This window comes from Anastrepha obliqua, chromosome 1 (genome assembly GCF_027943255.1).
Source record: "Anastrepha obliqua isolate idAnaObli1 chromosome 1, idAnaObli1_1.0, whole genome shotgun sequence".
Taxonomy (NCBI): Eukaryota; Metazoa; Arthropoda; class Insecta; order Diptera; family Tephritidae; genus Anastrepha; species Anastrepha obliqua.
In genome coordinates this window covers 66775873-66802477 of record NC_072892.1, presented here as the reverse complement: position 1 = coordinate 66802477, position 26605 = coordinate 66775873, and the positions used below count along the sequence as shown (strand labels likewise).

Genomic DNA, 26605 nt, shown 5'->3' with positions numbered 1-26605 from the left:
AACGATCGTGTTTACTTGACCGAACGCTTATACGAAAATTTGGAGCCTATGTATGGCCACTCGAAGCAATTTCCCATCGCAAGTAATGGTTTGGACGCTGATGGACGCTCTCCAATCGTTTTTATCGAGCCTGGTGTCAAAGTGAATGCGACTTATTATCGGGAAAATGTTTTAGAAGCTGCTTTGGAGCCGTGGACACGCAAACATTTCGGTCGTAGACCATGGACGTTCCAACAGGACTTGGCACCGTCTCATAAAGCTCGTGTGAATCAAGAATGGTTAAAAAATCATGTTCCACACTTCATTTCGTCCATACAATGGCTTTCGAATTCGCCAGACGCAAATCCGATGGACTATTCCATCTGGTATATTTTGGAGAGCAAGGTGAGGACTAAAAAATATGCCAGTATGGATACGCCTCATAAAAATATCTGCCGTTCGGAGTCGGCTTGAAACTGTAGGTCCCTCCATTTGTGGAACAACATCAAGACGCACACCACAAATAGGAGGAGGAGCTCGGCCAAACACCTAACAGAAGTGTACGCGCCAATTATTTATTTATTTTTATGGATACGCTGAGAAAAGCGATTATACGAGAATGGGCCAAAATACCTCAAGACACATTCGTGTAGCATGCAACTCATTTTTTGACCGTTTGTAGGCTATAGTCAAGGCAAAAGGTGGTCATATCGAGCTAAAGTGAATATATAAAAATATATTAAAATTGTAATCATATTTGAACAATTTTGTCTTTGAAATCCCTAATGGGTTGGTGGGTGACTACCATTCGGAATTCAGAGAGAACGTAGGTTCGAATCTCGGTGAAAGACCAAAATTAAGAAAAACTTTTTTCTCACAGCGGTCGGCCCTCGGCAGGTAACGGCAAACCTCCGAGCGTGTTTCTGCCGTGAAAAAACTTCTCATGAAAAAAAAGTGTATATAAATATATACATATATATATATACTATATATATATATGTTTTAGGAGTTACCATTCTCTCAGTGCTTTTTGGCCTTTTCAAAATTCAATCTCAATTTCAAATAAAGAGAACAACTTTCAAAATCCAGTATTTTATTAATAAAAAAGCAAACAAGCTACATAACTTTCACTCGCATTAATTTCCAATCATAACATACATACATACAATATGTATGTTTGCGAAATTAACAACAACATTAAAAAATATTTTTATGTTTTTTTGCTGAACGGCAGATAAGGGTTTTTAAGAGAAGTTTTTTTTGTGACAGAAATAGACTTCAAGATTTGCTATTGACTGCCAAGGGCGACCGCTATTAGAAAAAATCTTTTTTATCGTTTGGCATTTCATGTCTACAGTAGGTTTTGAGCACATTTGTTTTTTTTTCAACAGAAAACCAGTATTTCAAAAAATGTCTTAAAAGCTAAAAGTTTATAAAATTTTGGAATGAAAAAAAAATTAAATAAATGTTCGGACCAATGCTATTTCTTGACCGAAACAATCACCAGATAACAATTCCATTAAAAATGTTTGTTTTATTGAAATGGAAGCCTCGTCGAGGTTTGTCGTGTTATTTGCAGCACCTCATTCGATTAGCTCATACATTCACACGGCAGTCAGTTGTGCGTTACCGGGACTGCCACTTCAGCAGCGTTCCCCAAAAATGTATTGGGAATATTTATGCTGTTACAGCAACAATGGCAGGCTGAGAAAATCTGCTAGAGCAGAGAATATGCCGAAAATTTCACGAAAATTCTGTGCATAGATAGAGATGACATTAACTTATAGTATTTGAAATAAGGTTTTCGCATCAGTCCAATAATATTTGTATGTAAATTTTTACGCTGTTATGAGACAGACCAAAACAGGTAGATAAGCTGACTTCATTATTTATTATTTGATTTACATACATAGATTGTGTCTATACTATTAATTAACACTTTGGGCGATATCTGCACCACTAGCAATGCACATTTTTTATTGCGGTTTTAAGCGTTGACTTCCGGTATCGCTATATCAAAAAAAAAAAATTACAATAAAAATAAAAAGGAGCGCCATGCTTAAGGCACCCAGAAAAGGCTAAAACTTTTTTCAATACAATCTTCAAAATTTTGGAGTTTACCACTGATTACAACAATTGCGCCTGAGGAATGCAAATTTCATATATATACTATATATACATATGTAAATATGTATATGACTGCTGAAAAAGTTAAATAGCGCCAAAAAATCCTAATTGCAAATATGTAAATCCGCTTTAGAAGAAGAGAGCAACAAAATATTTTGGCGCCGGCATTGCTGACCTTGTTATATTATTAAAAAAATTATATCGTAGGAATTTAAAATTACCATGAGAAACAAAACTAAAGGAGAGCTTGACACGGGGAACTGTTAGAGAGAAATAACATACAAGTAACTGTTGGAGTAACAAAATGTAACCGAGAGGGAAGCAATGACAAACCTCCGAAAGCATTTTTGCCGCGAAAAAGTTTATAAAAAACTATCTACCGTTGGAAGGTAGCAAGGCGAATCTATTAAAGGTGGTATCGTTAAATCAACTGATTTGTTGTTTTCTTTCGCCGTGTCCTTGTGGCTGTTAGTCCAGAATGAAACAAGGCGAATTCATTCTTTGTTCTCTACCTTGCCAATACTTTGCTTTGACAATCAAACGTACAAAATATTGTTGCTGGTCTAGTGCCACCACATTTACTGAATGCGCCTTGGAAGGTAGAATATAAATGTGATCAATGTATAATATTATATCGTCCCCTTAGTATTAAAATAGCCTATAAATTTTTTGATGTTTTGAGAAAATGAATTTCAAAATTTTTGTCGAAAGCAGCTCTCACTCAAATCTCGTTATGTCTGTAAATATTTAATATTTTTTACTGACGTTTTGACCCACTTTGTGGAACTAGAATTTGTCAAAATTTTGACCACATATAAAATCGACAATGGAGAATCCAAAAATTCAATAAAAAAATAATAGCCTATGAGCACATAGGCTATTGTTATACTAAGGGGACGATATATAAACTGTTTTCCAATAACAGGTGTTATTTTGAATAGCCAATTTCGGTAGATGTTACTTTTGAAGCTGTCAATTTTTGATATTTGAAACTACGCCATTAATAAAAATGGAACGATACACGCTTAAATAACTCATTGAAATTATTAAAATTCACTATAAAAATGGTGAAAATTTGGCAGAGATGGTTCGTAAAACTCGAACATTTTTGGGTCATCGTGAAGCACCTTGTCGGACCGCAATACAGAAATTGGTGAAGAAATTCGAGCTGTTGCGACAGGTTAGTGATGTGAAGAATAAAACCCATGTACGTCGCTCAAGAACAGCCGAAAATATTGCTGCTGTAGCTGAAAGTGTTGAAAGAAACCCAGGTTTGTCCATTCCTCGTCGTTCTTTGGAATTAGGCACTCCACAAAACGTCATTACACCGCAGTTTGCATAAATATTTGTGTCTTAAGGCTTATAAAGTCCAGTTAACACAAGAACTCAAGCCGGTCGATCATCGACAACGTCGTGTCTTTGCTGATTGGGTCGTTGAAATGCAAGAAAATGATCCGGAGTCCATCGAAAAATCATCTTGAGTGATGAGGCCCATTTCCACCTCGATGGCTTTGTCAACAAGCAAAATTGTCGGATCTGGAGCTCAGAAAATCCAAGAGTTATTGTTGAAAAGCCTCTCTATCCTCAACGTGTGACTGTTTGGTGCGGTTTATGGTCCGGCGGAGTCATTGGACCTTACTTTTTCGAAAATGAAGCTGGAGCAACAGTTACGGTGAATGGATTCCGCTATCGAGAGATGATTAACAATTTTTATGGCCGGGATTGGATGGTATTGATTTGGACAACTTTTATTTTTAACAAGACGGCGCTACGTGACACACAAGCAACGAAACCATTGATCTTTTATCAAAATAACACCTCTTATTGGGTGTTTGGCCGAGCTCCTCCTCCTTTTTGTGACGTGCGTCTTGATGTTGTTCCACAAATCAATCACCCTATCGGAAGATTTATAATTTTTGCAAATGGCGTCGTACGTCAATCATATTTGACACTTGTAAACTAGACAGCTGCAGTATGCAAAGAAACAAGTAATGGAGCGCGTAAAGGTCATAATAAAGAATTTCATCAATCTAAATATTTATTTTTTTTTATTTAGTAAAAAAGTTATTGAAGCACCAAATTGGATGATTAATTTTGCACCACCTTGTATGTGGCAAGTGATGGGAACTATCGAGCGCTTTTGAAAATAGAGTAATTTGGAAACGATTCTTTTAAGAATCTGGTATTTTTTAAAGTATCGCGTACTTTATTTTCAATCTGCTCAGCATTCTAGTTTTCCCAAACAGCCGATTTTGAATGACCGAAAGATTTTCAATGTCGAAAGAAACAACTCAAGAAGTGATCAGACGAGCATTACTAACTTCAAAATAGGATATCAGAGTGAATATTTTATACTCATCTTGTTTTGATACTCAAGTGTACTGAATTATTTTGAGTACTGTAGGTATAATACTTTTTCCGGACTTGACTATTGCTATGAGTTCATATTGAATACAAATTTCAATTTAATGTCCAGTACTGTGTACCTTTTACTACTCAGTATCGATAGTTTTAAAATTCGCGTACTAGCAGTTCTTATGAGAATCAACTTTTTACTACAGTCTGTCTAATCAACTTGAAGTCATTAGAAAGTAGAGATTGATTCTTGTTCTCTCGCTTGTTTTCGATGTTATTAAAGGCGAAATTGCTCGCCCACTTCAGCTTCTAATTATTAATTTTCTTACACCTCCCAGAATTATCCGTAATGCTCTGCAATACTCCTACTAAACGTGTTCTTCGTGATTTGAATGAGATCTCCAATTCTTACTTGCTCGATTACTCAGTTGCTATGGAAGAATTTTCTGTACAATTGAACTCTATTTTTTAGTTGGTTAAAGGCAAGTTTCTCAACTTCTTGAAATAAATAAATAAATAAATAAATAAATAATAGAAGCGTGACCGCCATAACTTAGACACTATGACCAATGCTATTAATCCATTCGACTCTAACAAACTGCATTGTATGGGCTTATAATATTGAGCCGTGCAAGGGACGGTACGTAAGGCTAGAGGCAACATTTCTCACTACTTCAGAAACTTAATGAAATCATTTAATGACATTTTTGACGGCTTATGACAGAACGAACCGCGGAAAAGGCGTGTACCTGTGCCGAAAGCACGTCCTAAAACTGAAATTTATTAAATGAGCCGTCTCTAAGCTGGTTGAGAGTTGCGGGTATGTACTGGGCAAGTAAAATAAATAGGCCAATAGCATAATTCCCTATTAAAAATTAAATATTTACGAGCGGGCGAATAATCAGAACTCGCTTAGATAGCCAAATAGAGACATAATTGAGTTAATTTTTATTACTCTTCATTAGAATAGGATTGGGAGAATTCTAAGAACAACCTGTCAAACCTCATCTAAACTAATTTAAAAATAGGTTGTTCCAATAGCACGTTTTTCTATAACACTTACTTTTAACAATTTTTTTTAATTATGTCTTAGAAAAAAAAATTAATTTATCTCTAAGGCATTTTATATGAATGCAAGAATGTCAAAAATGTGAGAAATTTCGTTTTCATTGTCTTAAATCCTTATTGTAAAAAAGCTATATTTGAAAAAAATTGTATTTTTGACTTAGACTGCTTTATTAAATAAAAAAAGAAGAAATGGTTCGACAAATAAAAATTAAGTAGAGTGTTAAAATTTAATGATGATAAGAAAAAAGGGCACTAAATTTTTCGATTTCTACACAAACTAACAACAATTTACACTACAAAATATTTTAACTAATATAGGGTGCCCCATTAAGATATCCAATTTTGAATTTTACGCAGTGTTTTTGTATCGATTTCGTAAAGCGTCATCTCTCAAAGCGGCATCTCTCAAAGATGACACACATAGAGAGACATTGTTTAGAAGTATAATTATCTCTCCATCGGGTCATAATGTGTTTACGGTCATTAACCCTTAAAAAAAATCAACTGAAAATGACAAACCTAATTGTGTGATGGAGAAAATTTCATTGTCTACGAGCTATTCTTCATGTGTTTCTGCTCTCCATTCTCCTTTTAAAAGAGTATATAGGTTTTTTTTGTAGGTACATATATATCTTTCGTTTGCTGAAATAACGGCATAACTCCAAAAATCAAAAATTCAAGAAAAACGGCTTCAAAGTTTTGAATTTACTATGCCTCTTTGGGTAAAAGTAAAGACGCCTTTTCTACTAATGAATTACTGTCAATAAATGTCGTTATGAATTTTCTACTCAGCATTAACGATGAGCTGGGGGTAATTTCTGCATTATTATCTAAACTTGTTTTTTGTGTAATGAAATTCTTCCAGCAAACGAACGAGATGTTCGGGAATAACATCCTCCGCCAGTACCTTATAATAATCCCCAGCTTTGAAAACCCTTGCAAACCCTTGAACCTTTGTTTAGATAAGTCTCAGCTTTGCTTTTCGCCTTTCACTTTTTCTTTTGAAAAAACTCTTCTTCCGCTTTTCTTTTCCATGCAAAATAATGCATAAGTGTAATAAGGTTCCCTTTGTTTGATTCCAATGAAGTCGCTCAATTGTAGCTCGTTAACGGGAACTAAAATATGACTGTTTAGCAAGCGATCCCTTGAAAATTTTCAATTGGTTATTTGAAAAATTACTTTGATTGTAATTAACAAAAGTTTTAGTATATTGAATATTTCAAAGTAAAATTTACTAGGTAATTATACAATTGAAAATCCGAGCCAAACAATCAGAAAGGGTTTTCTTCCTATAGGGTTGGTAAGCTTTTAAATGCTGGGATGCTTTGAAAATTTTTAGACTAAGTAAAATTGTTGCCGATAGTTTTAATTTAATATCAAAGTTTTCAAAATACATCATCCTTTTGGGAAACCATTTAAAAATCATTTACTTTATTCTATATTTATACACTTTTAATTATGCTTATGATTTTAATGCTTTGCTATGTCTCATTTTTCACAAAAAAGAGTACTTAACAAGACAAGAAAATAATATTCAACAAAACCTGCAAATTTTCATATTCACTAATTCGCTTTGGTACCTTCTTTTTCCATCCCATCTCCCATCACCATCAAACCACCACCACCACCTGATCGGTACAATTGATATGAAATTAAAAAAAAATATTTCGAAACCGAATCAAAATTGTTGTTGCCTTGTTTGAACTGATTTAAAATCACAAAACCAAAAAAAAAAAAAACAAAAAATCGCGTCTCGAATTCAAAAACCCACATAGGCATATCAAACTTTCCATTCTATGCCCCCACAGATCCGTTCCAACAGGCGGCGGCTTTCGTCTGGCCATCCTACATACCGCAGGGTACAACACCGGCTGCAGCCGCTGCGGCAGCCACCCTACAGCCGCCGCCCAATTTCATATTCCCTTCAATGAGCCCACATTCTACGCTACAGCCGCAGTCGTACGCCACGTCGCTCCAACTTTTCGGCTCGAATTACTTAACTGCGGCCGCAGCTGCAGCCGCGGCAGCTGCCGCCACTTCAACATTATGCCAACACAATCAACAACAAACGAGCACACATCAAACCACAAGCTCAATCAATTTGAGTTTGGCGAGCGCGGGCTCTGCACCACCGGGTAACGGCGGCGGTGGCAGCGGTGGCAATAGTATGAGCAATAATCCAAATAACAGCCATACAAATGGCCGTTTTTTAAGTTTGGCGGCTGCAGGTGCACCTGGCACCACCATGCTCGATGTACCAAAACCACAGAAAACCCTGCAGCCAACGTTAACGTTACCACAACCCGTGCCGCCACCGTCCACAGCTTCGCTGCCGCCACCGCCGTCTTCACTCATCTTACCACCTACCGCAATGAAGATTGAAGAGTGGAATGCCGCAGATTTCATGGCGGCTGCGGCGGCAGCATCGGTTAAGACAGGCCACACTTCATTGGGTGGTGCCCCATCGGCGCCGACTCAACCGCTCGCTTTGAATTTCGAAAGTCGCGACAAGACTACTACTACTTCAACTACAACGAATTTGTTGGATTTGCAAAACGCTGCTGCAGCTGCCAATGCACAAGCATTGAATTTAATGCGGCTACCGACGCCTCCCACGTCGGCGACTATGGAGACTGCGGCTGCAGCTGCTGGCGGGCCACAACTGCAACCACAGTTACTATTCCACACCACATCGACGCCATCCCCGGCTTTGCTCAATTTGTCGGCATCATTGCCGCGTGGTGCAGCTGGTAGTGTCGGCGCTACAACTGTCACACCTACAGGTATCTTCTTAAGTGGTGGCGGCAATGCAGGGGCGTCAGCGACACTTTCGACGGCTATCGGACCACCAACGCCACTGGGAGATGAAGCGACGGCAATCAACTTTAAAACCAGCCCAGTGGAAGCGCCGCCGCAACAATCGGTGGGTGGTATTGTGGTGGGCGTACCGCGTGTGATTACCAATAACGGGCAAGCACTGCAGACAGGACCGCCGCCACAAATGCAGGATGTAAATATACAAACCGATACGCCGGTATGTAGCGATGACGAGAACTCTACGTGCCCCCTTGCCATGCAACAGCAACACCAGCAACAGCAACACCAGCAACAGCTTCAGCAACTGCAGCAGCAGCTACACACGACACAGCGGGGCTCTGTAGACTCACCGAGCTGTATGAATGATAACGACATGCAACAGCCTTTGGAACTAACTAAGCAGAGTTATCATGGTAATGTCCTAAATTGCTCCGAAAGTGGTGGATTGGCAATAACAACGTCAACATCTACCGCCATAAAAACAACAGAAACGAATAATTTTGAGTGCCATAATGAAGCAAACACCACGACAAATGGAGAAGCTGAGTACCAAGAGCTCCCTTCGCAGCCACAGCTGCTTCCGCCTCCGCCTTCAACGGCATCGTCTATAGGCGAAGACCTGGTGAATGATCCATCGCATCGCAGTGAGCATCAGCAGCATCAACAAAATCAAAACCACCAACAGCAGCAGCAGTCTGGCGCAGAGGATCTAACCGGTCTCGAATTACTCTCTAATATCAGTACAAGCACTCTGGCGAGTAAAGGTATCGGTGTGGGCGTTGAACTGGCAATGGTACGTGTCAAACAGGAACCACTCGATAACATAGACGTACCGGTATCTTCAATGACCGACGAATTTTCAGCACAGCCAATGCCATTGCAACCACCACTAACGTCACAGTTAATGACACAACAGTCCGCAATGTCGCAGGCGGCATCTGGTAGCTGCGACTCGTGCAACCCCAGAGAGGCTGAAATGCAGCGTCAACCAACAGCGCTTCCTTTGTTGCCCTCCGTGGCTACGCCTGCACCGCCGCCCATTACGCCGACACCTGCTGTGGAACCACTGGGTGGATTGAACTTGCTTTGTGCCCTTGCCGAGCAGCGTATCCAGGAAGAAGTTCAGAGCAGTAGAGGTAATTTGTTTGGTGATAGCGAAACGCCACCATCACCTTCTACATCCTCCTTCCGCTTTCCAACGCCTCAGTCACAAAGTCAGTCACATCTGTCGCAACAGCCACAGTCGCCCTATCGTTTAGAACAATCTTCTTTTCCCTCAATGGAAGGCATTGAACTACCTTCGACGAGTGGACTTGGCCTCGGTATAGGAGGCGGAGGCGAACAGCCAGTAAAACGTAGGAAACACAAGCATTCCAAATCATCGAAGTCGTCTTCGTCGTCTACACTGGGCGGAGGTGGAAAGAAGTCTCAGCGATGCTCGAAGAAGAGTAAGAAGAAATATGCCAAGGAGAAGCGCAAACACAAACATCATCAGCAACAATTGTTGGCCTCTGCTTCTGCCGCGGCTGCCGCCTCTGCATCTGCTTCCGAAGACGTGGACTTTGAGGACGAGCAATTACAGCAGGAGCTGAAGAGTGCCTTTGATCGTATGGATCCCAGCGTTCAGTTGCGACTCGGTAAATGGGCTAATGCGAAAGAGATTTTCTATATGATGGAAAAAAATATGAAATTGCGTTTAGCCAATATATCGCGACAATATCACAAGAAAAAGCGAAAGCTCAGTGAAATATCGAAGTTTAAGAAGAAAATGAAATGCGCAAAATTGCTTGCCGCACAACAACAACAGCAACAGCCAACACTCTCATTGGCGTCGCTCAGTGGTGCCAGCTGCAGTGGTAGCCTCTCTGGTCCCACTCTACCACTCTGTGATTACAAATTTCCGAAATTCTCCACCAATAGCGGTGTCGGTGCTACATCGACACCCTACTTAAATCGTTCCAGTTTTCTGCGTTTCGGCGAGAAAGCGCCATCAGCGACGCCAACACCACTACACGCACAATTTCCGCCCGCCGAATGTGACAATTCAGAAGAAAACAATGTGCTTTCGGCTAGTAGTTCTAACGGTCCATCCATGGCCGTTTACAAACCAGTGCGATTGGGCCCCAGCGCCTTAGCGGGTGCCGTTGCGGCGGCGTCAGTTGGTGTCGGCTTGCTCAATGGTGGTACACCTCAACGTCAGGCGCAAAAACACATCTCATCGGATAAGTGTGCGAACTCAACGATTGTATGTAAAGAGCCAAAACTAATGGCAGTTGCCACAACTTCGTCTTCTTCGCTCGCGTCCAGTCGATGCTCGAATGAAACACTCTCTTCCTCGGCCGATGAGCAGCGCCCGCTTAGCGCGTCATCGCCGCTCACACATAAAATCGTGGGAGCAAGCATTCAACCGCAGGTTTCTAAACATGCGGCACAACAGCGACAAGAGCAGCTATCGACGGTGGTGCAGTCACAACAGCAACATCAGACGCAGTCGCAATCGCAACAATGCAGAAAACCCACAGATCCGCGTGATTATCAGCTAATGCTAACCAGCGAGCATTTGTATCGGAAGGAGACACGTGTGCTAGCCGATATGGGCGGACTTTTCTATGCAGGGGTCATGAAGCCATTGCAACCGCCCGATGTTTACGCTATTACGTTGGATGGGGAACGTGGTAATAAGTCGCATATAATGTCCCGCGAGGAAATTTTCAAGGACACTGTAAGTATTGTGTTTATCTGTTATTACTCTTTATCCGTGCATCACTTATTTCTTATTTTAAATAGTTTACAGCCCTTTCGGTCAATTCCAGGAATAGTGGCGGTATATTAAGAACATTTTTTAATGAAATTTTTTCAGCCCGTTTTTTTATTATTTTTCCTTTGTGTGTATTGATTTACATTTAAATTTTTTCAATAAAATCGTTCCCTGCCAAATGACTGCATGTAAGATTTAGAGGAAAAATCTTGATCTATGCATGTGAAAGATTCAACTGAGGGAGAAGTTGAAGTCATTGGACCAGCTATGGCCTGGAAATTGAACCATTTTTTGCAATGATGCTAATTTCGGACTTAATGGGAATGCGAATAAACAAAATTGCGGCATATAACAAATGAGCTGAAAAATCCCCGGCCTAACAAAGAAAACACCTTTTTTTTGTTCAAAATTAGCTTTATTCATCAACGTAATTTTCATCAAGAACAACGCAATCATTCTAGCGCCGGTCTAACATTTCAATACCCCTTTTGTAGAACGATTTATCTTTTGCCTCAAAATAGGTCTCAGTTTCGGTGATAACCTCTTCATTCGAGCGAAATTTGTTACCGGCGTGCAGTTTTTTTAGGTCTGCGAACAGCCAGTAATCGCGGGGAGACAAATCTGGAGAATACGGTAGATGGGGGAGCAGTTCGAAGTTCAACTCATGTAGATTTGCCATTGTTTTGATTGACTTATGTCTGATACGGTGCGTTGTCTTGATAAAACAAAACAGTGAGCAAACGCGGTACGCACTTTGAACAGAGCTTTTTCATAGGCAAATTCTCATATAATATAAAGCCAAGACTGTATTTTGATATCTTTACGATTTCAGCTAATTCACGCAACTTCACTTTTCGATCCTTCACAACGATTTTGTTGATTCTTTTGATGTTTTCTGGTATTACCATCTCATTCGGACGCCCACAGCGTTGTGCACAATCTACTCTACGACCACGTTTGAAGTCAGCCAGCCATTATTTTATTGTTATTTCTGATGGAGCGGAGTCTCCATAACACTTTTTAAGTCATTGCGTGAACGGTATTTTTTCCTATCAAAAAGCAGTGTAAAATTAAAACACGAAATTCCTTTTGATCCATTGTTTTGAAAGAAACAAAAAATGGCGTCACTCTTAGCGCAATAACTCACGAACTAATGAATAGAATATCATGAAATTTTAACAGCTGTCGTTTTAAGGTTAGTAAATTGAAAAAAAGGTGAATGCAATAAAACTAGTGCCATCTATGTGTTAGGCCCGGGACTTTTCAGCCTTTATGTTATGTAGAGTGAGCACAATTCTCACTAGGCCGTCGAGACCATTACGAGGCGAAAAATCACTGTATGTTGTTGTTTGTATCGCTTAGGTATGACTACATACTCTTTCATAGCTGAATTTTGAGAGTTATTGTAACGTGACGTAATTTTAGATGAGCTATGAAAGAGAATTGAGAGCAAAATGTCAAAATAACGTAATTTTGAGACAAAAATTTTATAGTTGCGGATAGGATAGAGCTGTTTGCTAATAAAAAAATTAAAAAAAAATTATATCAGCTGAACAGCAGATTCTGTCAAGCTCACTAAAACTGAGTAGCGGCATCGCGCTAACGCAACCGTCTGTATCCTCTCCGTCGTGAACCCAACGCAAATGATTTGCGACTTTTTGGCTTCAAATTTCAATATCATATATCTAAGTGCTAAATCAACGAACGAAAAAGAATGTGCGACATGCAGTACAACCTGTAAAACCTTCTCTTTATCTGGTGACCGCATCATTTCTATAAGGTCGCCTGTCAGTTGGACGCCTGGGCCTTGCGATTTGACTCCTTTGGCTACTTTTTGTGTATATACATGGAGCTGATGAACAAACTACGATTTAAAGTCGACATTTGGCGCAATATTGGCGAGTTATTGCGGGTTACGCTGAAAAAAGTTGTACAAAATTTTACCAATGTCATGATATCATATTGAGGGAAAATGTGAGCTCATCAACTGCTTAGCGATAGAAGTACCATTAGGATGCTTATGGCCACGAGCAAACTAATAATTAAGAACAACATTATCCAAGAGGCCAGTAGGTCATGGAGAGATGAAAGCACATGTGTAACCGCTAGGCTGCTGTGGTGGCAAATGAATAAGACAAAGCCAAAGGAACTGCTTAGCCTTGCAAGAGAAGATATCTCGAAGGTCGTAGCTTTGGCAGGCATTCCTTGAGACTGGGAGTTTTTTCTCATGAATAGTAGTATAATGTAGAAGTTGTAGAGATGCGAAAGAGGAAGACACAGTTGAGCACTTCCTTTGCAATTGCCCAGCCGTAGCTAAAATAGAGCAGGTTTTCTAGGTGGGCAGATACTTTTCCAATTCTCTAATAGCCCAAAATTATTTTACGAGGAAAAATAAATGAGCACTGTCGTATCGACTTGTATGTTCGATGTTAGTTGGTCGTACAGACCACCATAACCTAACCTAACCATAATATCAAGAGATGAAATCGAAGTGAACATGCTCCTGTAATTAAATGCTCTTTGGTTTATTTTATGTAAATTTTTTCTGTTTCGTTTAGTTTCCTATTAAATACGTACATCCATATAAGTCGTGGCTTCATATTTCTTTCCATTTTCAGATTCTGGAGGTGGCACCCAAATCTGTGGAGAGTGTACCTGTTGGCACACGACTCTGTGCCTATTGGAGCCAGCAATATCGTTGCTTGTATCCCGGACGTGCTATCGATTCTGAATCGTCTGACGATGGTGAAACTCCCAATGATTCGGTGAGCGTGGAATTCGATGATGGCGATAGCGGCCGCATACGCTTGCAGAATATTCGCTTCCTACTAAGCGATTATCCCATTGTGGGTAAGTGAGACCGAATGTAACACCACAATGATTATTCATATTCATCTCTTTTGCGCCCATTCATTTCAGTTTCATTAAAAAAAGGGTCGGAAATTTTGGGTCAAAGTTTATTGGATGATGAAGAGATTTCTTCGCTTCCGAAAAGTATGTGCTACGAATTTTCTTATTTTTTGAATGCCATTGAATTTTTGTCATTTTATTGCCCTTCAAAATTAAACCATAAATTTCCGATCAATTTCAAATTCATTTACCACCTCAATTCATCTATGATTTTCGATTGATCACCTATTTCTATATTTCGTGCGTTTTAATTTGTATCCCTACTTTTTCCGTTCTCTTTTCTTTTTAAACGTACGTCCCAACTCCTCAGAGTACAACGATAATCCCCTCTACTCTTTAGGCAAGCACAAGAAGTCTGGCGCAACCGCGCGCAACGCTAACGGTTCTGGCAGTAGCCATAATTCCAATGATGCTCACGAGCACACTTCCACATTCGCTCTCTCCGATGTGCCGGTAGTTGCACCATTGACAAGCGGCATTGAGCCACCAACGCAGAGCGCGAAAGAAATCAGCGCTCAGCGTAAGGAGAAAAAACGTATTAAGAATTTGAAGAAAAAATCCCAGGCAGCTGCTGCAGCATTGGCAGCCAGCGCTAACGCGACCGCAAACGCAAATGCATCTGCTATAACTTCTAATGGCGGATTATCGGTTGTTGCGACTGTGAATAGCACAAATGGTATTGACGGCAATGCCGCTGTATCCGCTGAGTGTAATCGCAAACATCATAAGCACAAAAAACGCAAAAAGCACAAGAAGCATCATCATCGCAAGGCGAATGGCGAATGTGAAGCTATCAATGGCACGAACAACACGTTTGTAATCAAGAATGCCGGTGTGGCGCCGAGCGGGAGTTTCTTGGTGTCAACACCACCATCTTATAAGGGTAAACGTGAATACTCTGTGGCAGTTAGTGATAATCCCAGCAATAATGGACTAATAGAAGATGATGAAGATGAAATCGTTGTGGGGCTGCCAGAAGAAGCACAAGTAGATCACACTCAGGGTGGCGCCTTCCAAGCAGTGACTGGTCACAATAAGTCGCAAATGCAAAGCGCATCGTCGGGTTTGCCTTTAGCTGCGACAATTAAAATGGAAACCGCTGCGGCGGTGGCAGCAGCGGCGGCAGCAACAAATGCTAAAGTCAAAACTGAGCATTTGGATTTGGAGGAGGAAAGCACCTCTAATATGATGTCCGAACTATCGGATGAGGTAATAAAAATAAGTAGGTGACCTAAATGTCGGTATCTCATATTTTCCTTTTAATGTTGGCTTCTAGAACAAAGGCGATGACGATGAGGTGGAACATAATAATTCGAAGGGTAGCAAGATTGCCGCCTTCTTGCCGGAGCGACAACTATGGGGTTGGCAGGGCAAAGCGTATCGCAAAGCTGGTGTTAAGGGTAGAGCCCGCAAGCAGTTCTACAAAACAATCAAAAGGGGCAAAGAAACAATAACCGTAAGTTGCGATGAAATAAAATAAAAAAGAGTATCAAAGAAAGAGAGAATCGAAGATATCGAGTTCTTATACGAGTACTTAGATTGCATTAAATTGTTGGAAAGTGAATTAATCTATAACTTTTATTTAATATATTTCAGGTTGGGGATTGTGCAGTATTTTTATCGACTGGTAGACCAGATAGGCCATATATAGGACGTATTGAATCAATGTGGGAGACAACGTCTAGCAATAAAGTGGTGCGAGTTAGATGGTTTTATCACCCCGAGGAGACAACGGGTTGTCCAAACCTTAAATATCCGGTGAGTAAATGGCCAAAATTATTTTACTAATGTTTCAGTTATTAGCTTATTTAAGAAATAAAAATTAAGAAATAGTCATAAAATTGCATTCGAGGGCGAGCAAACTTATTTAGTTAAAAAATAAAAGTATTAATTAGGATAAAGAAGTTACCTTAAGTCGTAAATGAGTATACTTTTTGTTAGAATTTTCATTTCTATAGAAATAGTTAAGCAAATTTGATGATATATAAAGGAATGTTGCTGCTGTTTCTACGTATATCGCGTGTTTTTTATGGGCTTGAGAACTTAAAATGATAATGCTGTTACCAATTTGCTTACGTTAAAGTGCAAATAAGTCTCTCACAAATATTTCCTCTGAGTTCGATCACTGGATTGTCAAATAAAAATCACAAATTAATGGCAACACCACTTGCTTTACTCTATTTCCAACACTTAACTGCTTTACTTTACATGCACACGTTCATCTTACGACTGAATCACTTTTTTCTTCTCGTTTACTCGCTTACGAGCTCAATCTAGATCATAGCTTCTGGCGAGTTCTGTCTCGCCATCGGGCTGTTGCCATCAAGCGAATTCATGTTTTTGTTTTGGCATATCATTCGCACGCTATTGTTGCCACTCGGTTCTCAAAGTTTCCCGTTTGCAACAATACAAAACAGAAATATTGTTGGAATGAGTTTTTTTATTATAATCTGGTAGATAACTTCATGACAATAATTTTTTGAATAGGATATCTGGCATATGCCCGCCGGAACTAAGAGTTACATGATCCATTCGATCAGTCTAATTTTTGACTATTGTACTCTTTCAAAAAAATCGGGCCTATGGTGTCAAAGGAGGTTTGGCTTGAAAATTGCAATAAATCGATATTGAAACGCGCTCTATGGAAGTTGCGCCGTTTTGTTGGAGCCAAATGTCGTCGATGTTTAGCTGATAAATTTTTGGAAACAATTTTGTTTTAAGTCAATTTCCACAATTTAGAAGTATTGTTCTGGCGTTAAACGATTCATGAGGATTTGCCAAACCTTACTAAACATTCTCAGCTGCCTAACCACAGTTATCGATATCGATAGTTCTCATGCAGCTAAAAAAAAAAAAAAAATACCCTACATAACGACCGACCTATGAGTTAATTCTTTTTTGTATTGTATAAATGCTGGTACTTGCGGTCGGATATAGGGTGATTCGAGCATTGGTCTCTAAATAAAGATCAAATCTGAAGTCACTACGTTCGATTTTCTAATTTTAAATCTTATTCTGGTTTAGGAAGGAAATATTAAAGCAGATGACTCATCATGACTCTTGTTTCCAAAGTCTAATCCATATACTCTATATGATCATTTCAACTGTGTATTAATAAAAATTCACAAAAAAAAAAGTTAGATTGCTTAGCGCCCACGAGGCTTGGATGTGTTGAAATATGTTGCCTATATAACTTGAAAAGGAGCAGAGATTGAGTTATATGATTTTTTATATATAATAAGAGAGAGAGAAGATTTGTAATTTTTGCACGTCGTATGTCAATGATATTTGACAATTGTGGACGAGGCAGCTGAAGTATACAAACATACAGGCAATAGAATGCCTAAAAGTCAAAATAAAGATTTCCATCACTCAAAATAATTTTTTCCAAACATCGTGTTTTCTCATTCAAAACTTTTCAACCAAAAATCTGCTAACTGAAAAATTGTTTTTATATATTTTCAAGTTCATAATGTAAGATTATATTGAGAAACTTTAAATTGAGATCAAAATGAGATAATATAAAAATATATGTCTGCTTAAGGGAAGCGTGACCTGCAAAATTCAAACTTAGAATTCCGTTATAGAGGTGTCGCTAAATATGTACTTAGGTGTACCCTTTTCGCAATACGCGTTGTGCAATTTGCTAATTTTGAGAGAGATTTAGGAAGGGTACGATGTTTTTAGAAATGAGTTCCACGCATGAAAACCGATTTGAAGCAGTGTTCCTATGTACACACCCTAAAGGTCCAAAAATGTTACAATTTACTGCAGAAAAATATTTGAAGAAATCGAAGACGTTCATAAATAAATGGGTACAATGGTATACCGAAGCTAAAAAAACAATGACGGCCTCCCCGGAGAAGACCTCAAAATATATATATATATATATATATTCGTTTTAGAGGTATGGTCCCTTCGGCAAAGTTTCTTATTTTGATCCCTAGAATACGATTTTCATAGAGCAATGAGCGTTTTTAAATCGACCCGCCCTAATATACATACAGGGTTTGATTGAAAAGTAATGAGCCTTCCCGCGCGGAGTGTCTGCCAACCGATCAACCGAATCGGCTGGTGGGGGAAAATGATCGTTGGACCTTCCCGTTCCACTAGAAACCGGCCCCAGTTCGCTGGCAACAGCGGTCAACATCGCTCCGCGCGTGAAAGCTGTTTTAAAAGTGTGTTAGGATTTTGCAGTGGCGAAAATGCAGCGATCGTTGGAGCAACGTTACTCGGTCAAATTTTGCGTAAAGCTAAACAGTTTGTACCTCCAGGAAGCACTGTAAACGCGGCCTTTTACAAAGAACTTCGGCTGAAAAAATCGCGTCGCCCCGATCTCGTTAACAATTGGACCCTTCATCACGACAATGCGCCGGCGCACACCGCCTTCCTCTGCATCTCTGCATTGGCCAAGATGGGGGTTCCGGTTCTTCCTCACCCTCCCTACAGCCCAGACCTGTCCTCTCCGGACTTCTTGTTCCCGCGCCTCAAAAGAAAGCTGAAGGGGAGGCGTTTCGACTCCATCGAGGCGATCCAAAAAGGCGTTTAAAAAATGTTTCCTGCAGTGGAAGGACCGCTACCAAGGGTCCTATTTTGAAGAATAATAGTTGTATAAGCCAAAAGGTTTACTGCTTAAAAAAAATAAGGCTCATTACTTTTCAATTAAACACTGTATATATAAAAAAAAATATATATATTACAAAAAAAAAAAATATATATATATATTAAAAAATATATATATATGTATGTATATATCAAAAAAAAAATATATATACAGTTATGTGAAAAATAATAAGCACAGTTGTATTCGCCGTTTTTTGTGTTTACGAATTCATGTAAAATGAAAGAATTTTTGTTAAAAGAGAGTTGTATAGCAAAGCTTGTAAACGACATTGAGAAATCCCGTTACAATTTGTGTGTCTTTTTCTTTCGCTTAGACAACAAATTATTTTCTTTAAGAAGTGCGCGATTTCTGCTGTGAAAAATAATAAGGACAGTTTTTCGTTTTGGTAAAAATACAATACTAAAAATTAGAGAGACTTGTTTTTTTTTTTAAGTAAGTGCGTAAAACAAATTCACAGCTTCACATTAATTGCTAAATAAATTGCAATTTTGTAACTTTTTAGGCAAATATGCGTAGAAATACGCACTGCGACCACACTACTAGAAATAATATTAAAAATTTAAGTAAAAACGGAAATTCGTACAGAAAAATTGCACAAATGCTCGGTATTTCAAAAACGATGGTCGAAAATGCTATTAAATGGATTCCCAAGGATGGAACCCGTGGTAGAAAACCCAAAATTACACCTACTATAAAGAGAAGTATTTATTATTCGATGCGTAAAAAAAGATCCATTTATCACATCTAAACGAATAAAAAATGATTTAAACATTGACGTTGACACATCAACGATTCGAAAAACACTCATCGGTGAGGAATTGAGAGCCCGTAGTGCGAGAAAAGTGCCATTGTTATCCAAATAGAACATAAAACAAAGATTACAATTTGCTAAAAATCATATCAATTGGCCTAAAGAAAAATGGCGTAACATTCTGTGGTCCGATGAAACAAAAGTAAACTTGTTTTCTTCTGATAGAGGTGTCCACCATGTAAGAAGGCCTATCCATCAAGAATTCAATCCAAAATATACTTCAAAGACGGTCAAACACGGTGGTGGCAGCATCATGGTATGGGGATCATTCTCCTATTATGGTGTCGGTCCTCTATATCGCATCCAGAACATAATGAAATCGACTGATTACATTGAAATTTTGAAAAATACAATGCTGCCGTATACCAAAGAAAATATGCCATTCATATGGGTCTTCCAGCAGGATAATGACCCAAAACATACGGCAATGTCCACAAAGAAGTGGTTCCAGGACAACAAAATCGATGTTTTAGAATGGCCAGCACAATCCCCTGATTTGAACCCCATAGAAAATTTGTGGAACGAAGTTAAGAGGGCAATCAGGGGAGAGTGTCCATCAAGTTGCGACCAGCTTTGGAATCTTATTCAGGATGCGTGGAACGCAATACCGGTACATGTTTGTCAAAATTTGGCCGACTCAATGCCTAGAAGATGTGCTGCTGTTCTGGATAACAAAGGATCCGCAACAAAGTACTAATATGGCACTAAGGCTTTATGCAACAATATTCAGTTAAAATATCTATTTAGTTTTACTTAAGTTATTTATAGCTTTAAGATTTCATGAAGTGTCCTTATTTTTTTCACATGTTAAACTATATAAATTCATATAAAATCACAAAAAAAAACAAAATATATTATAGGAATAGCAAAAATTTTGTTATTAACCTTTTTTCTACCGTTTAAGAAAAAATAAATCGTTTAAACAAGAAAGAATTTCCGATTTTTTATTCGGTTGTAAATATAATGTAAATTTGGGTAGGCACTGTCCCTATTATTTTTCACATAACTGTATATAAAAAAATTTTTTTTTTATAAAAAATGTCAACAAAATTTAAAAAAACTTAAATTGCGGTTCATTGACTGGGTATTGTGGGAGTCTCACATATTTTATACATATATGGCCTCCATATTCTCTACATAAGGCTCCAAAGTTAATCGCGGTTAAAATGCAACCTCTCATGATACAAGCCCTCTCTTCAGTTGGCTCCTCAAACTAACTCATTTGTCACCCTTTTTTTGGTCTGAGTCCGCTCATTGATAACGAAGTACTGAATACCTTAAAATTTTAAAAATTACACATAAATATTTGCTCTGCGGTGTGAATTCTCTGCATACTCCGTTTTTCCCATTTCGGAAAATATTGCGAAATATAGAACACTGATTTGCAAAACAAAGAAGTTTAAAATACACAAATAAATTGATTTTACTGATCTTATCACTCAACTCCTCTTCTTTCTTTTAAACAGGGTGCTTTATTTGAATCACCGCACGAGGACGAAAACGATGTTCAGACAATATCGCATCGCTGTGAAGTACTTCCTTTTGAGCGTTATTTTGCCAAATTCGGAACTGATTCAAAGCAATATCAATCTATTTACGATAACAATGATACTTATTACTTGGCGGGCTATTACAATCCGCGAATACAGGTGCTTAATCTACAAGACGAGATACCGGCGTTTAAAGCAGAGCAACAACAGCAGCAGCAACAGCAACAGCTTGAGAAACAACAGAGAAACGGTATAGACATAGATGATGTAAATGCGGTTGTTGATTAATTTACAAACAAACAAACAACAAAAAAAGTAGTAAGTCGAGGCTCGAAGGATTTAAATTGATTTAAAGTAATTTAAGGTAAAAATGCAGTGAAAAATTTATGTAAAAAAATTACAATATATGTATGTATATACATATGTACATATAAATATATATAAAATATATATGAATATGCATATGTAGATTAAAAAAAAAAAAACATGATGACAAAGTAACTAATACTAAAACATAGTGCGTACTACTACTGCATAGGTGTATGTTGTGCCGTATGCACTGTAGGGACCGACAGACGGCAGACAAGAGCGACACACATGTCACTTAACTAGGCCGGCTAAGTTGTGCTGTATGTTTATACTATATGTGTAAGTATAACTGTGAAACGATTTAATTTTAGAGGAGAGAGAGTTAAAAAGGAGCTAATTGCAAAACAAGATGATACAAAAAGATTCACTATATGGTATATTATACTAAATATATTATTCTACATTATGTATGTATATATATGAATATGTATATATATATATATCCGTATATATATATATATATAAATATATAATTATGCAAGCTAAAATTCGATTAGCAACATTTATGATATGAAGGTATAATTTTAATTTTAAATTTAATAAATAAAACATAAATATATCTATATACATATACACACACAAAACGTGCACATATAATGAATAATGAACCGTGAAGGCGAGCGGACGGACATATATACGAACCGACGATTGTAGAATTGAAGGAGTAAGAAATAAAGAATAAACGAAAAAAGCAAATTCAACAAAATATTGCTACACAAACAAAATGGATATTTTTTTTTGGACAGTAATACAACGGTTATACAACAAATATACTTATATATATATATACTATATTTCAGATGAAATTTAAAACTAAAATATTGAAAAAAATGAGAGAGAAACCCAAAACAAAACAAAAAAAAAAAACGATAAACTCCAGCAACTAAGGAAAAGAAGGAAGCAAAAAAGAAAAACAAAAACCTGTGAAAAGCAAATAGCGTTAGATAGGTGGGGGGTACTGATGGCGTGCACGTGGGAAATGAAGTGTCGGAGCAGTCACTAGGCACAGGAAACTACTAAAAAGAAATACTATAATTGTAACAATTTATTGTGATAGTCGATCGATGATAATTGATGATGTTGATGAAGAGAATGATTTTGATGATAATTGCTAATAATGATTTTTGATGATTATGACTATGGAAAGAATGCGTTGTATATTTACATCTCGTTTATTCAGATTGAAAAATAAAATTACGAAAGCAAAAAATGCATACAAAACAAAAAGAAAAAACAAACACAAATGAAGAATCTTAACTAAAATCAACAAAAAACGCAAAAATAAAGAATCATATAAGTATAAACAAAGCAAATTAAGTGGTGTTTTGATTTCTACACACGGGCACATACAGACTGTCTAATAGAAGTGTGAACGTCAAAATTGAAACTTCGAGTTGTGTTATAAAAAAATGTAAATGCCGCTAAATAGTCGTAACTTTTTCGCAATACGCGTTGTGCAATTCGTAATTTTTGTGAAAAATTTATAAAACGTACGTTGTTTTTCAATAAAATGAGTTACGCGTGTGAGAATTGATACGAAGCAGTTTTTTTATGTACACACACCTTAAAATCCAAAACTGTCGAATGCATCTCCAGCAAAATATTTGAAAAGATCGAATCCGTTTATAAATAAATGGGGGAAACGGTATACCGAAGCTGAAAACGTTGACGATGTCCAAAAACTAAAAAACAATATCTCTCCAACCCATGATTAGAAGATCTTCGATTTGTTTGTGGTAAAGCCGAACTTATCTTAGCGTGACTCAGTTTTAAGAAAATGTGGTATTAATGTATCTAAAGGCACGATTCGAGAACGTTTAGGAAGACTTAAAATTCCGGAGTACCTTGAAATATCCGCTGCTCTCTATATCACTCAAAAAAGACTTGCATGGGCTAAGGTAAATTCAGAACGGGAAACAAACGAAAAGAAACGAAATATTCACATATGAATATTTTTTTTGGCGAATAGTTGCACACGTCGGACTTGGTGTATTGCTAATAATCGATAACTTCAACGAACTCTTAGCATCCAGTTAAGGTTCATGTTTGAGGCTGCTTCTCCGAAAAAGGATTTGGGCGTTTTTTTTGTATTTACGCCAATTCGAATGCAGTTTTAATGAATAAAATTTACCAAAAAGCATTATTACCCTCAGCTGCGAAGAGGTTTGGAAGAACTAGTCAAACTTCGATTTTACTATACAAGAAGACAAGTAGAGTGGAAACAGCGAAATGGGATTGAAATGCTGCACTGCTCTTCGCAGTCGCCTGATATCATCCCTTTGCAAATATTTGAACAAAAAGCAAAGTAAAGTAAGAACTCAAAGGAGAACAAATATGAACGATCAAACAGTTATTACGGCAAATTCAGCTGACTTCGAGCGGATTGCTTCCACAATGTGCGCAAGAAGATCTGAAGCTATTCAAGCTAATAGTGGTGGCTATATAAGTACATTTTGTTGAATATATTGTGTGTTAATAATTTGTTAGAATCGAAAAGGTCAAATAGTTTCTAAGTTATGCCGGCCACGTTTCTATTAGATAGACTGTAATACGTACATACAAACGCTCGTACAATAAACTACATAAATTTGGTGAAACGAAGCAACTGCGGCTTTGTTTCCTACTTGCAACTCGGTTGCCATGCAGCCAATTGGCAGTCGCATATGCAGCCACTTGAGCATCGATCCAACAACATATTGAGGGTTAAGCGATATTGTGAGTAAATTTGTGCTGTGTTGGAAGTTTGCGCTTTTGTATAAATTGTAAAAGTTACAAAAAACGTACAGCTTTAGTGAAATATTAGTACAAATTCAAATAGCATATCGTTCGCACGTTTTTAGCGAGGCAATTTGTGTTGTGTTTTTGGAATTTCCTGCCTTTGCTGTAATCCAATAGATGAGCTCCACACCGAAGTGGTATTGTCGCAATAAATCAACGCCACCCATACAAACATTCACGGAGATTACGAAATTGGGCAAGGAATTGAGGCGTGTCACATATCGCATTGCCGTTGACGTGAAGGTTGATGTTTTCGATGAACATGTGAGTATAAAGGCCTCATAAAAAACCTTTCGAAAGGTGGCAGGAAATGTTTATGTACATTACGGAAGGTATAACTCAGTCGCTATTTTTAGAAGTGCATAAATTTGCTCTCAATTAAATTTATTTTTTTACTTGTAGCTTAAGAAAATTATTTTATTCCTCGTCCCTTTACTTTATATATCTGAACATATTTTAATATATTAAAATTTAATTTTGACTGGTGGTAAATTTGTCATAGAAAAAAATGAAAATTATAGTTTGTAACATCAGCGGCGCCTACGCATTAGGTTTCCGAGATATTTTAACCTAAAAGTACAATCAAAGCGGATTCGAACCGTATTTGAGGTTATGTTTCATTGCGGCTTTTTTTAAATAAGAAAACCCATATACAACATCTTAAAGAGTTTGCTCCAATATTTTCTTTTATTCGACAAAACCTGAGCCATCAGAGTAATTATGACGGCGGATTTGTATTCAGCACGTCGAAAACTTTTAGAAAAGTATACCCTGGTTTCTAATGAAGGTTGAGGTTTTTGATTAAGGGTGGCAAAAATCCTCTGACTGAACCCTCCGCGAGGGTGCCGCCTGGACAATGGGTCTCGACATCTTTGCTCTTCCCATCCCCGTCTCAGTTCTAATAATCGAATTTTCGAAATTCGATATTGGCAAGGGGACGAGGATGCGAGTACCAAGGCGGTAGGGGGCCCAGCTGAGGCTGTATACAGGGTATGTATGTTTCCTCCCAGCACCTTTGTGGTGGGCGAAGATATGCAGAACCTTGTTGCAGTCATGGTCAAGAGGTGTCTGGCGGGTAGGCATAAAACGCTATGGGAGGAGTCCCTGAACAAGAAAACCAACATGGCGTCGACAAAGAAAGAAACATGGGCCGGGATATCGGTTCAAACGTCGGTGGGAGTAGTGACTGCTACCACCGGCAGGCACGGTGGGGAAATTTATTCTCCTCTGCGTGTCGCCAGCGGTCACATTTCTGCTGCGGTGGTTGCAGGCCCCAGCAGTCGAAATACTACTGCAAAACAAGGTTACTGGTTAGCCTGTAGAGGTACCGCAGTCGAATCAGACTGGGATCTCGAAAACGTTAGTAGCGTGGCGACCATAAACACAGCTGAGAAAGAGGAGCTACTGACCTCACCAGAAGCTTCAACGCCAGGTGCCGTTTCCGAGAGCAGGTACGGACCGAGGAAGAAGCCGAGTAAGGAGGGATTGAAAGCCCTTGCCCAATACAAAGCGGCGGTCAAAATCCGAATACGGCTCGGCAACAAGAGTTCCCTCACTCCTACGGAGCAGGAGCGTTTGGAGTGGGCCGAAAGCACAATTACGAAAGGCCGAGAGCACTTCTCAAGAAACGAAAAGTTTGCGACAACGAACCCTGTCTTTGCCAATAAAATTGAGGAGAACGTGGCAAAAAGCATAAGGGAGACGAAAATCATAGAGGAGACGAAAAGCAAAAGATCCGGTAAACACGAACAACCTGTAGCTAAGCGTCCTCGTACGACTGCACCTCCTGCAAATCCGCAGGAACAATGGGCAAATCGTACTGATCAGCCGAGTAGTTCCAAGAAGATATCTAAGGTCAGTGATGTAGCCAAACGACACTTGATCGTAGCACTGATCGACCGAAGTCATCCGAATGGACATATGACGATGGATCAATGGAAGCGGGTAGATGAAAAACTGCTGCAAGCCATCGTTGCGCGGATCGTTAATGAGCCGGACAAACCCTCGCCCTCATTTGATGGAGCTGGATGGTTAACGGGCGTGAAAATTCTGAAGTGCATTGATGATGCGACGCTAAAATGGCTCACTGCGACTGTTCCAGCTCTGGAGGGCTTATGGAACGGCGCAAAACTGGAAATAGTGGATAGGAAGAACATTCCATGCGCACCGAGAGCTAAGGTCCGGGTATCTAACACGGTTAAGCCAGAAGCTGCTCTACTGCTTTTCCAACGACAAAACCCTGACATTCCGACGGCAGACTGGAAACTTCTACACGCAGGGAAACCAGATGCCAAAAATGAACGTGATCTGATCATCCAAATAAATAAGGAAGCAGAGGACAAACTATATCAGCGTTTTGGGAAGATGTCGTGGGGCACTGGCAGTGTCTATTTACGCCTCAAAAAACGTCACCCGCAGGATGGAAACGACAACACGCTGGAGGCTGACGAAGTGGAGCGTGATCTCGGCTTAATAATCCGGGACGCAAGCTACACTGGCACTACACTTTAAAGGCGATT

The 26605-nt window shown here is 38.8% G+C and overlaps 1 protein-coding gene across 5 annotated transcripts in view; it reads left to right on the top strand.

Annotated features, from left to right (window-relative positions):
- Positions 1 to 22621, top strand: part of LOC129236464 (protein winged eye) — a 49429-nt gene extending 26808 nt beyond the window's left edge. For 2 of the 5 annotated variants that reach the window (XM_054870872.1, XM_054870870.1), the window contains 6 exons: positions 7305 to 11068; positions 13723 to 13954; positions 14325 to 15223; positions 15291 to 15470; positions 15611 to 15772; positions 20916 to 22102. In XM_054870872.1, the coding sequence (XP_054726847.1) occupies positions 7305 to 11068; positions 13723 to 13954; positions 14325 to 15223; positions 15291 to 15470; positions 15611 to 15772; positions 20916 to 21227 (5549 nt within the window). In that variant the 3' untranslated portion in view covers positions 21228 to 22102. The other 3 variants (XR_008581672.1, XM_054870874.1, XM_054870873.1) reach the window with 3 other exon arrangements.
- Positions 22622 to 26605: the final 3984 nt, after the last annotated feature.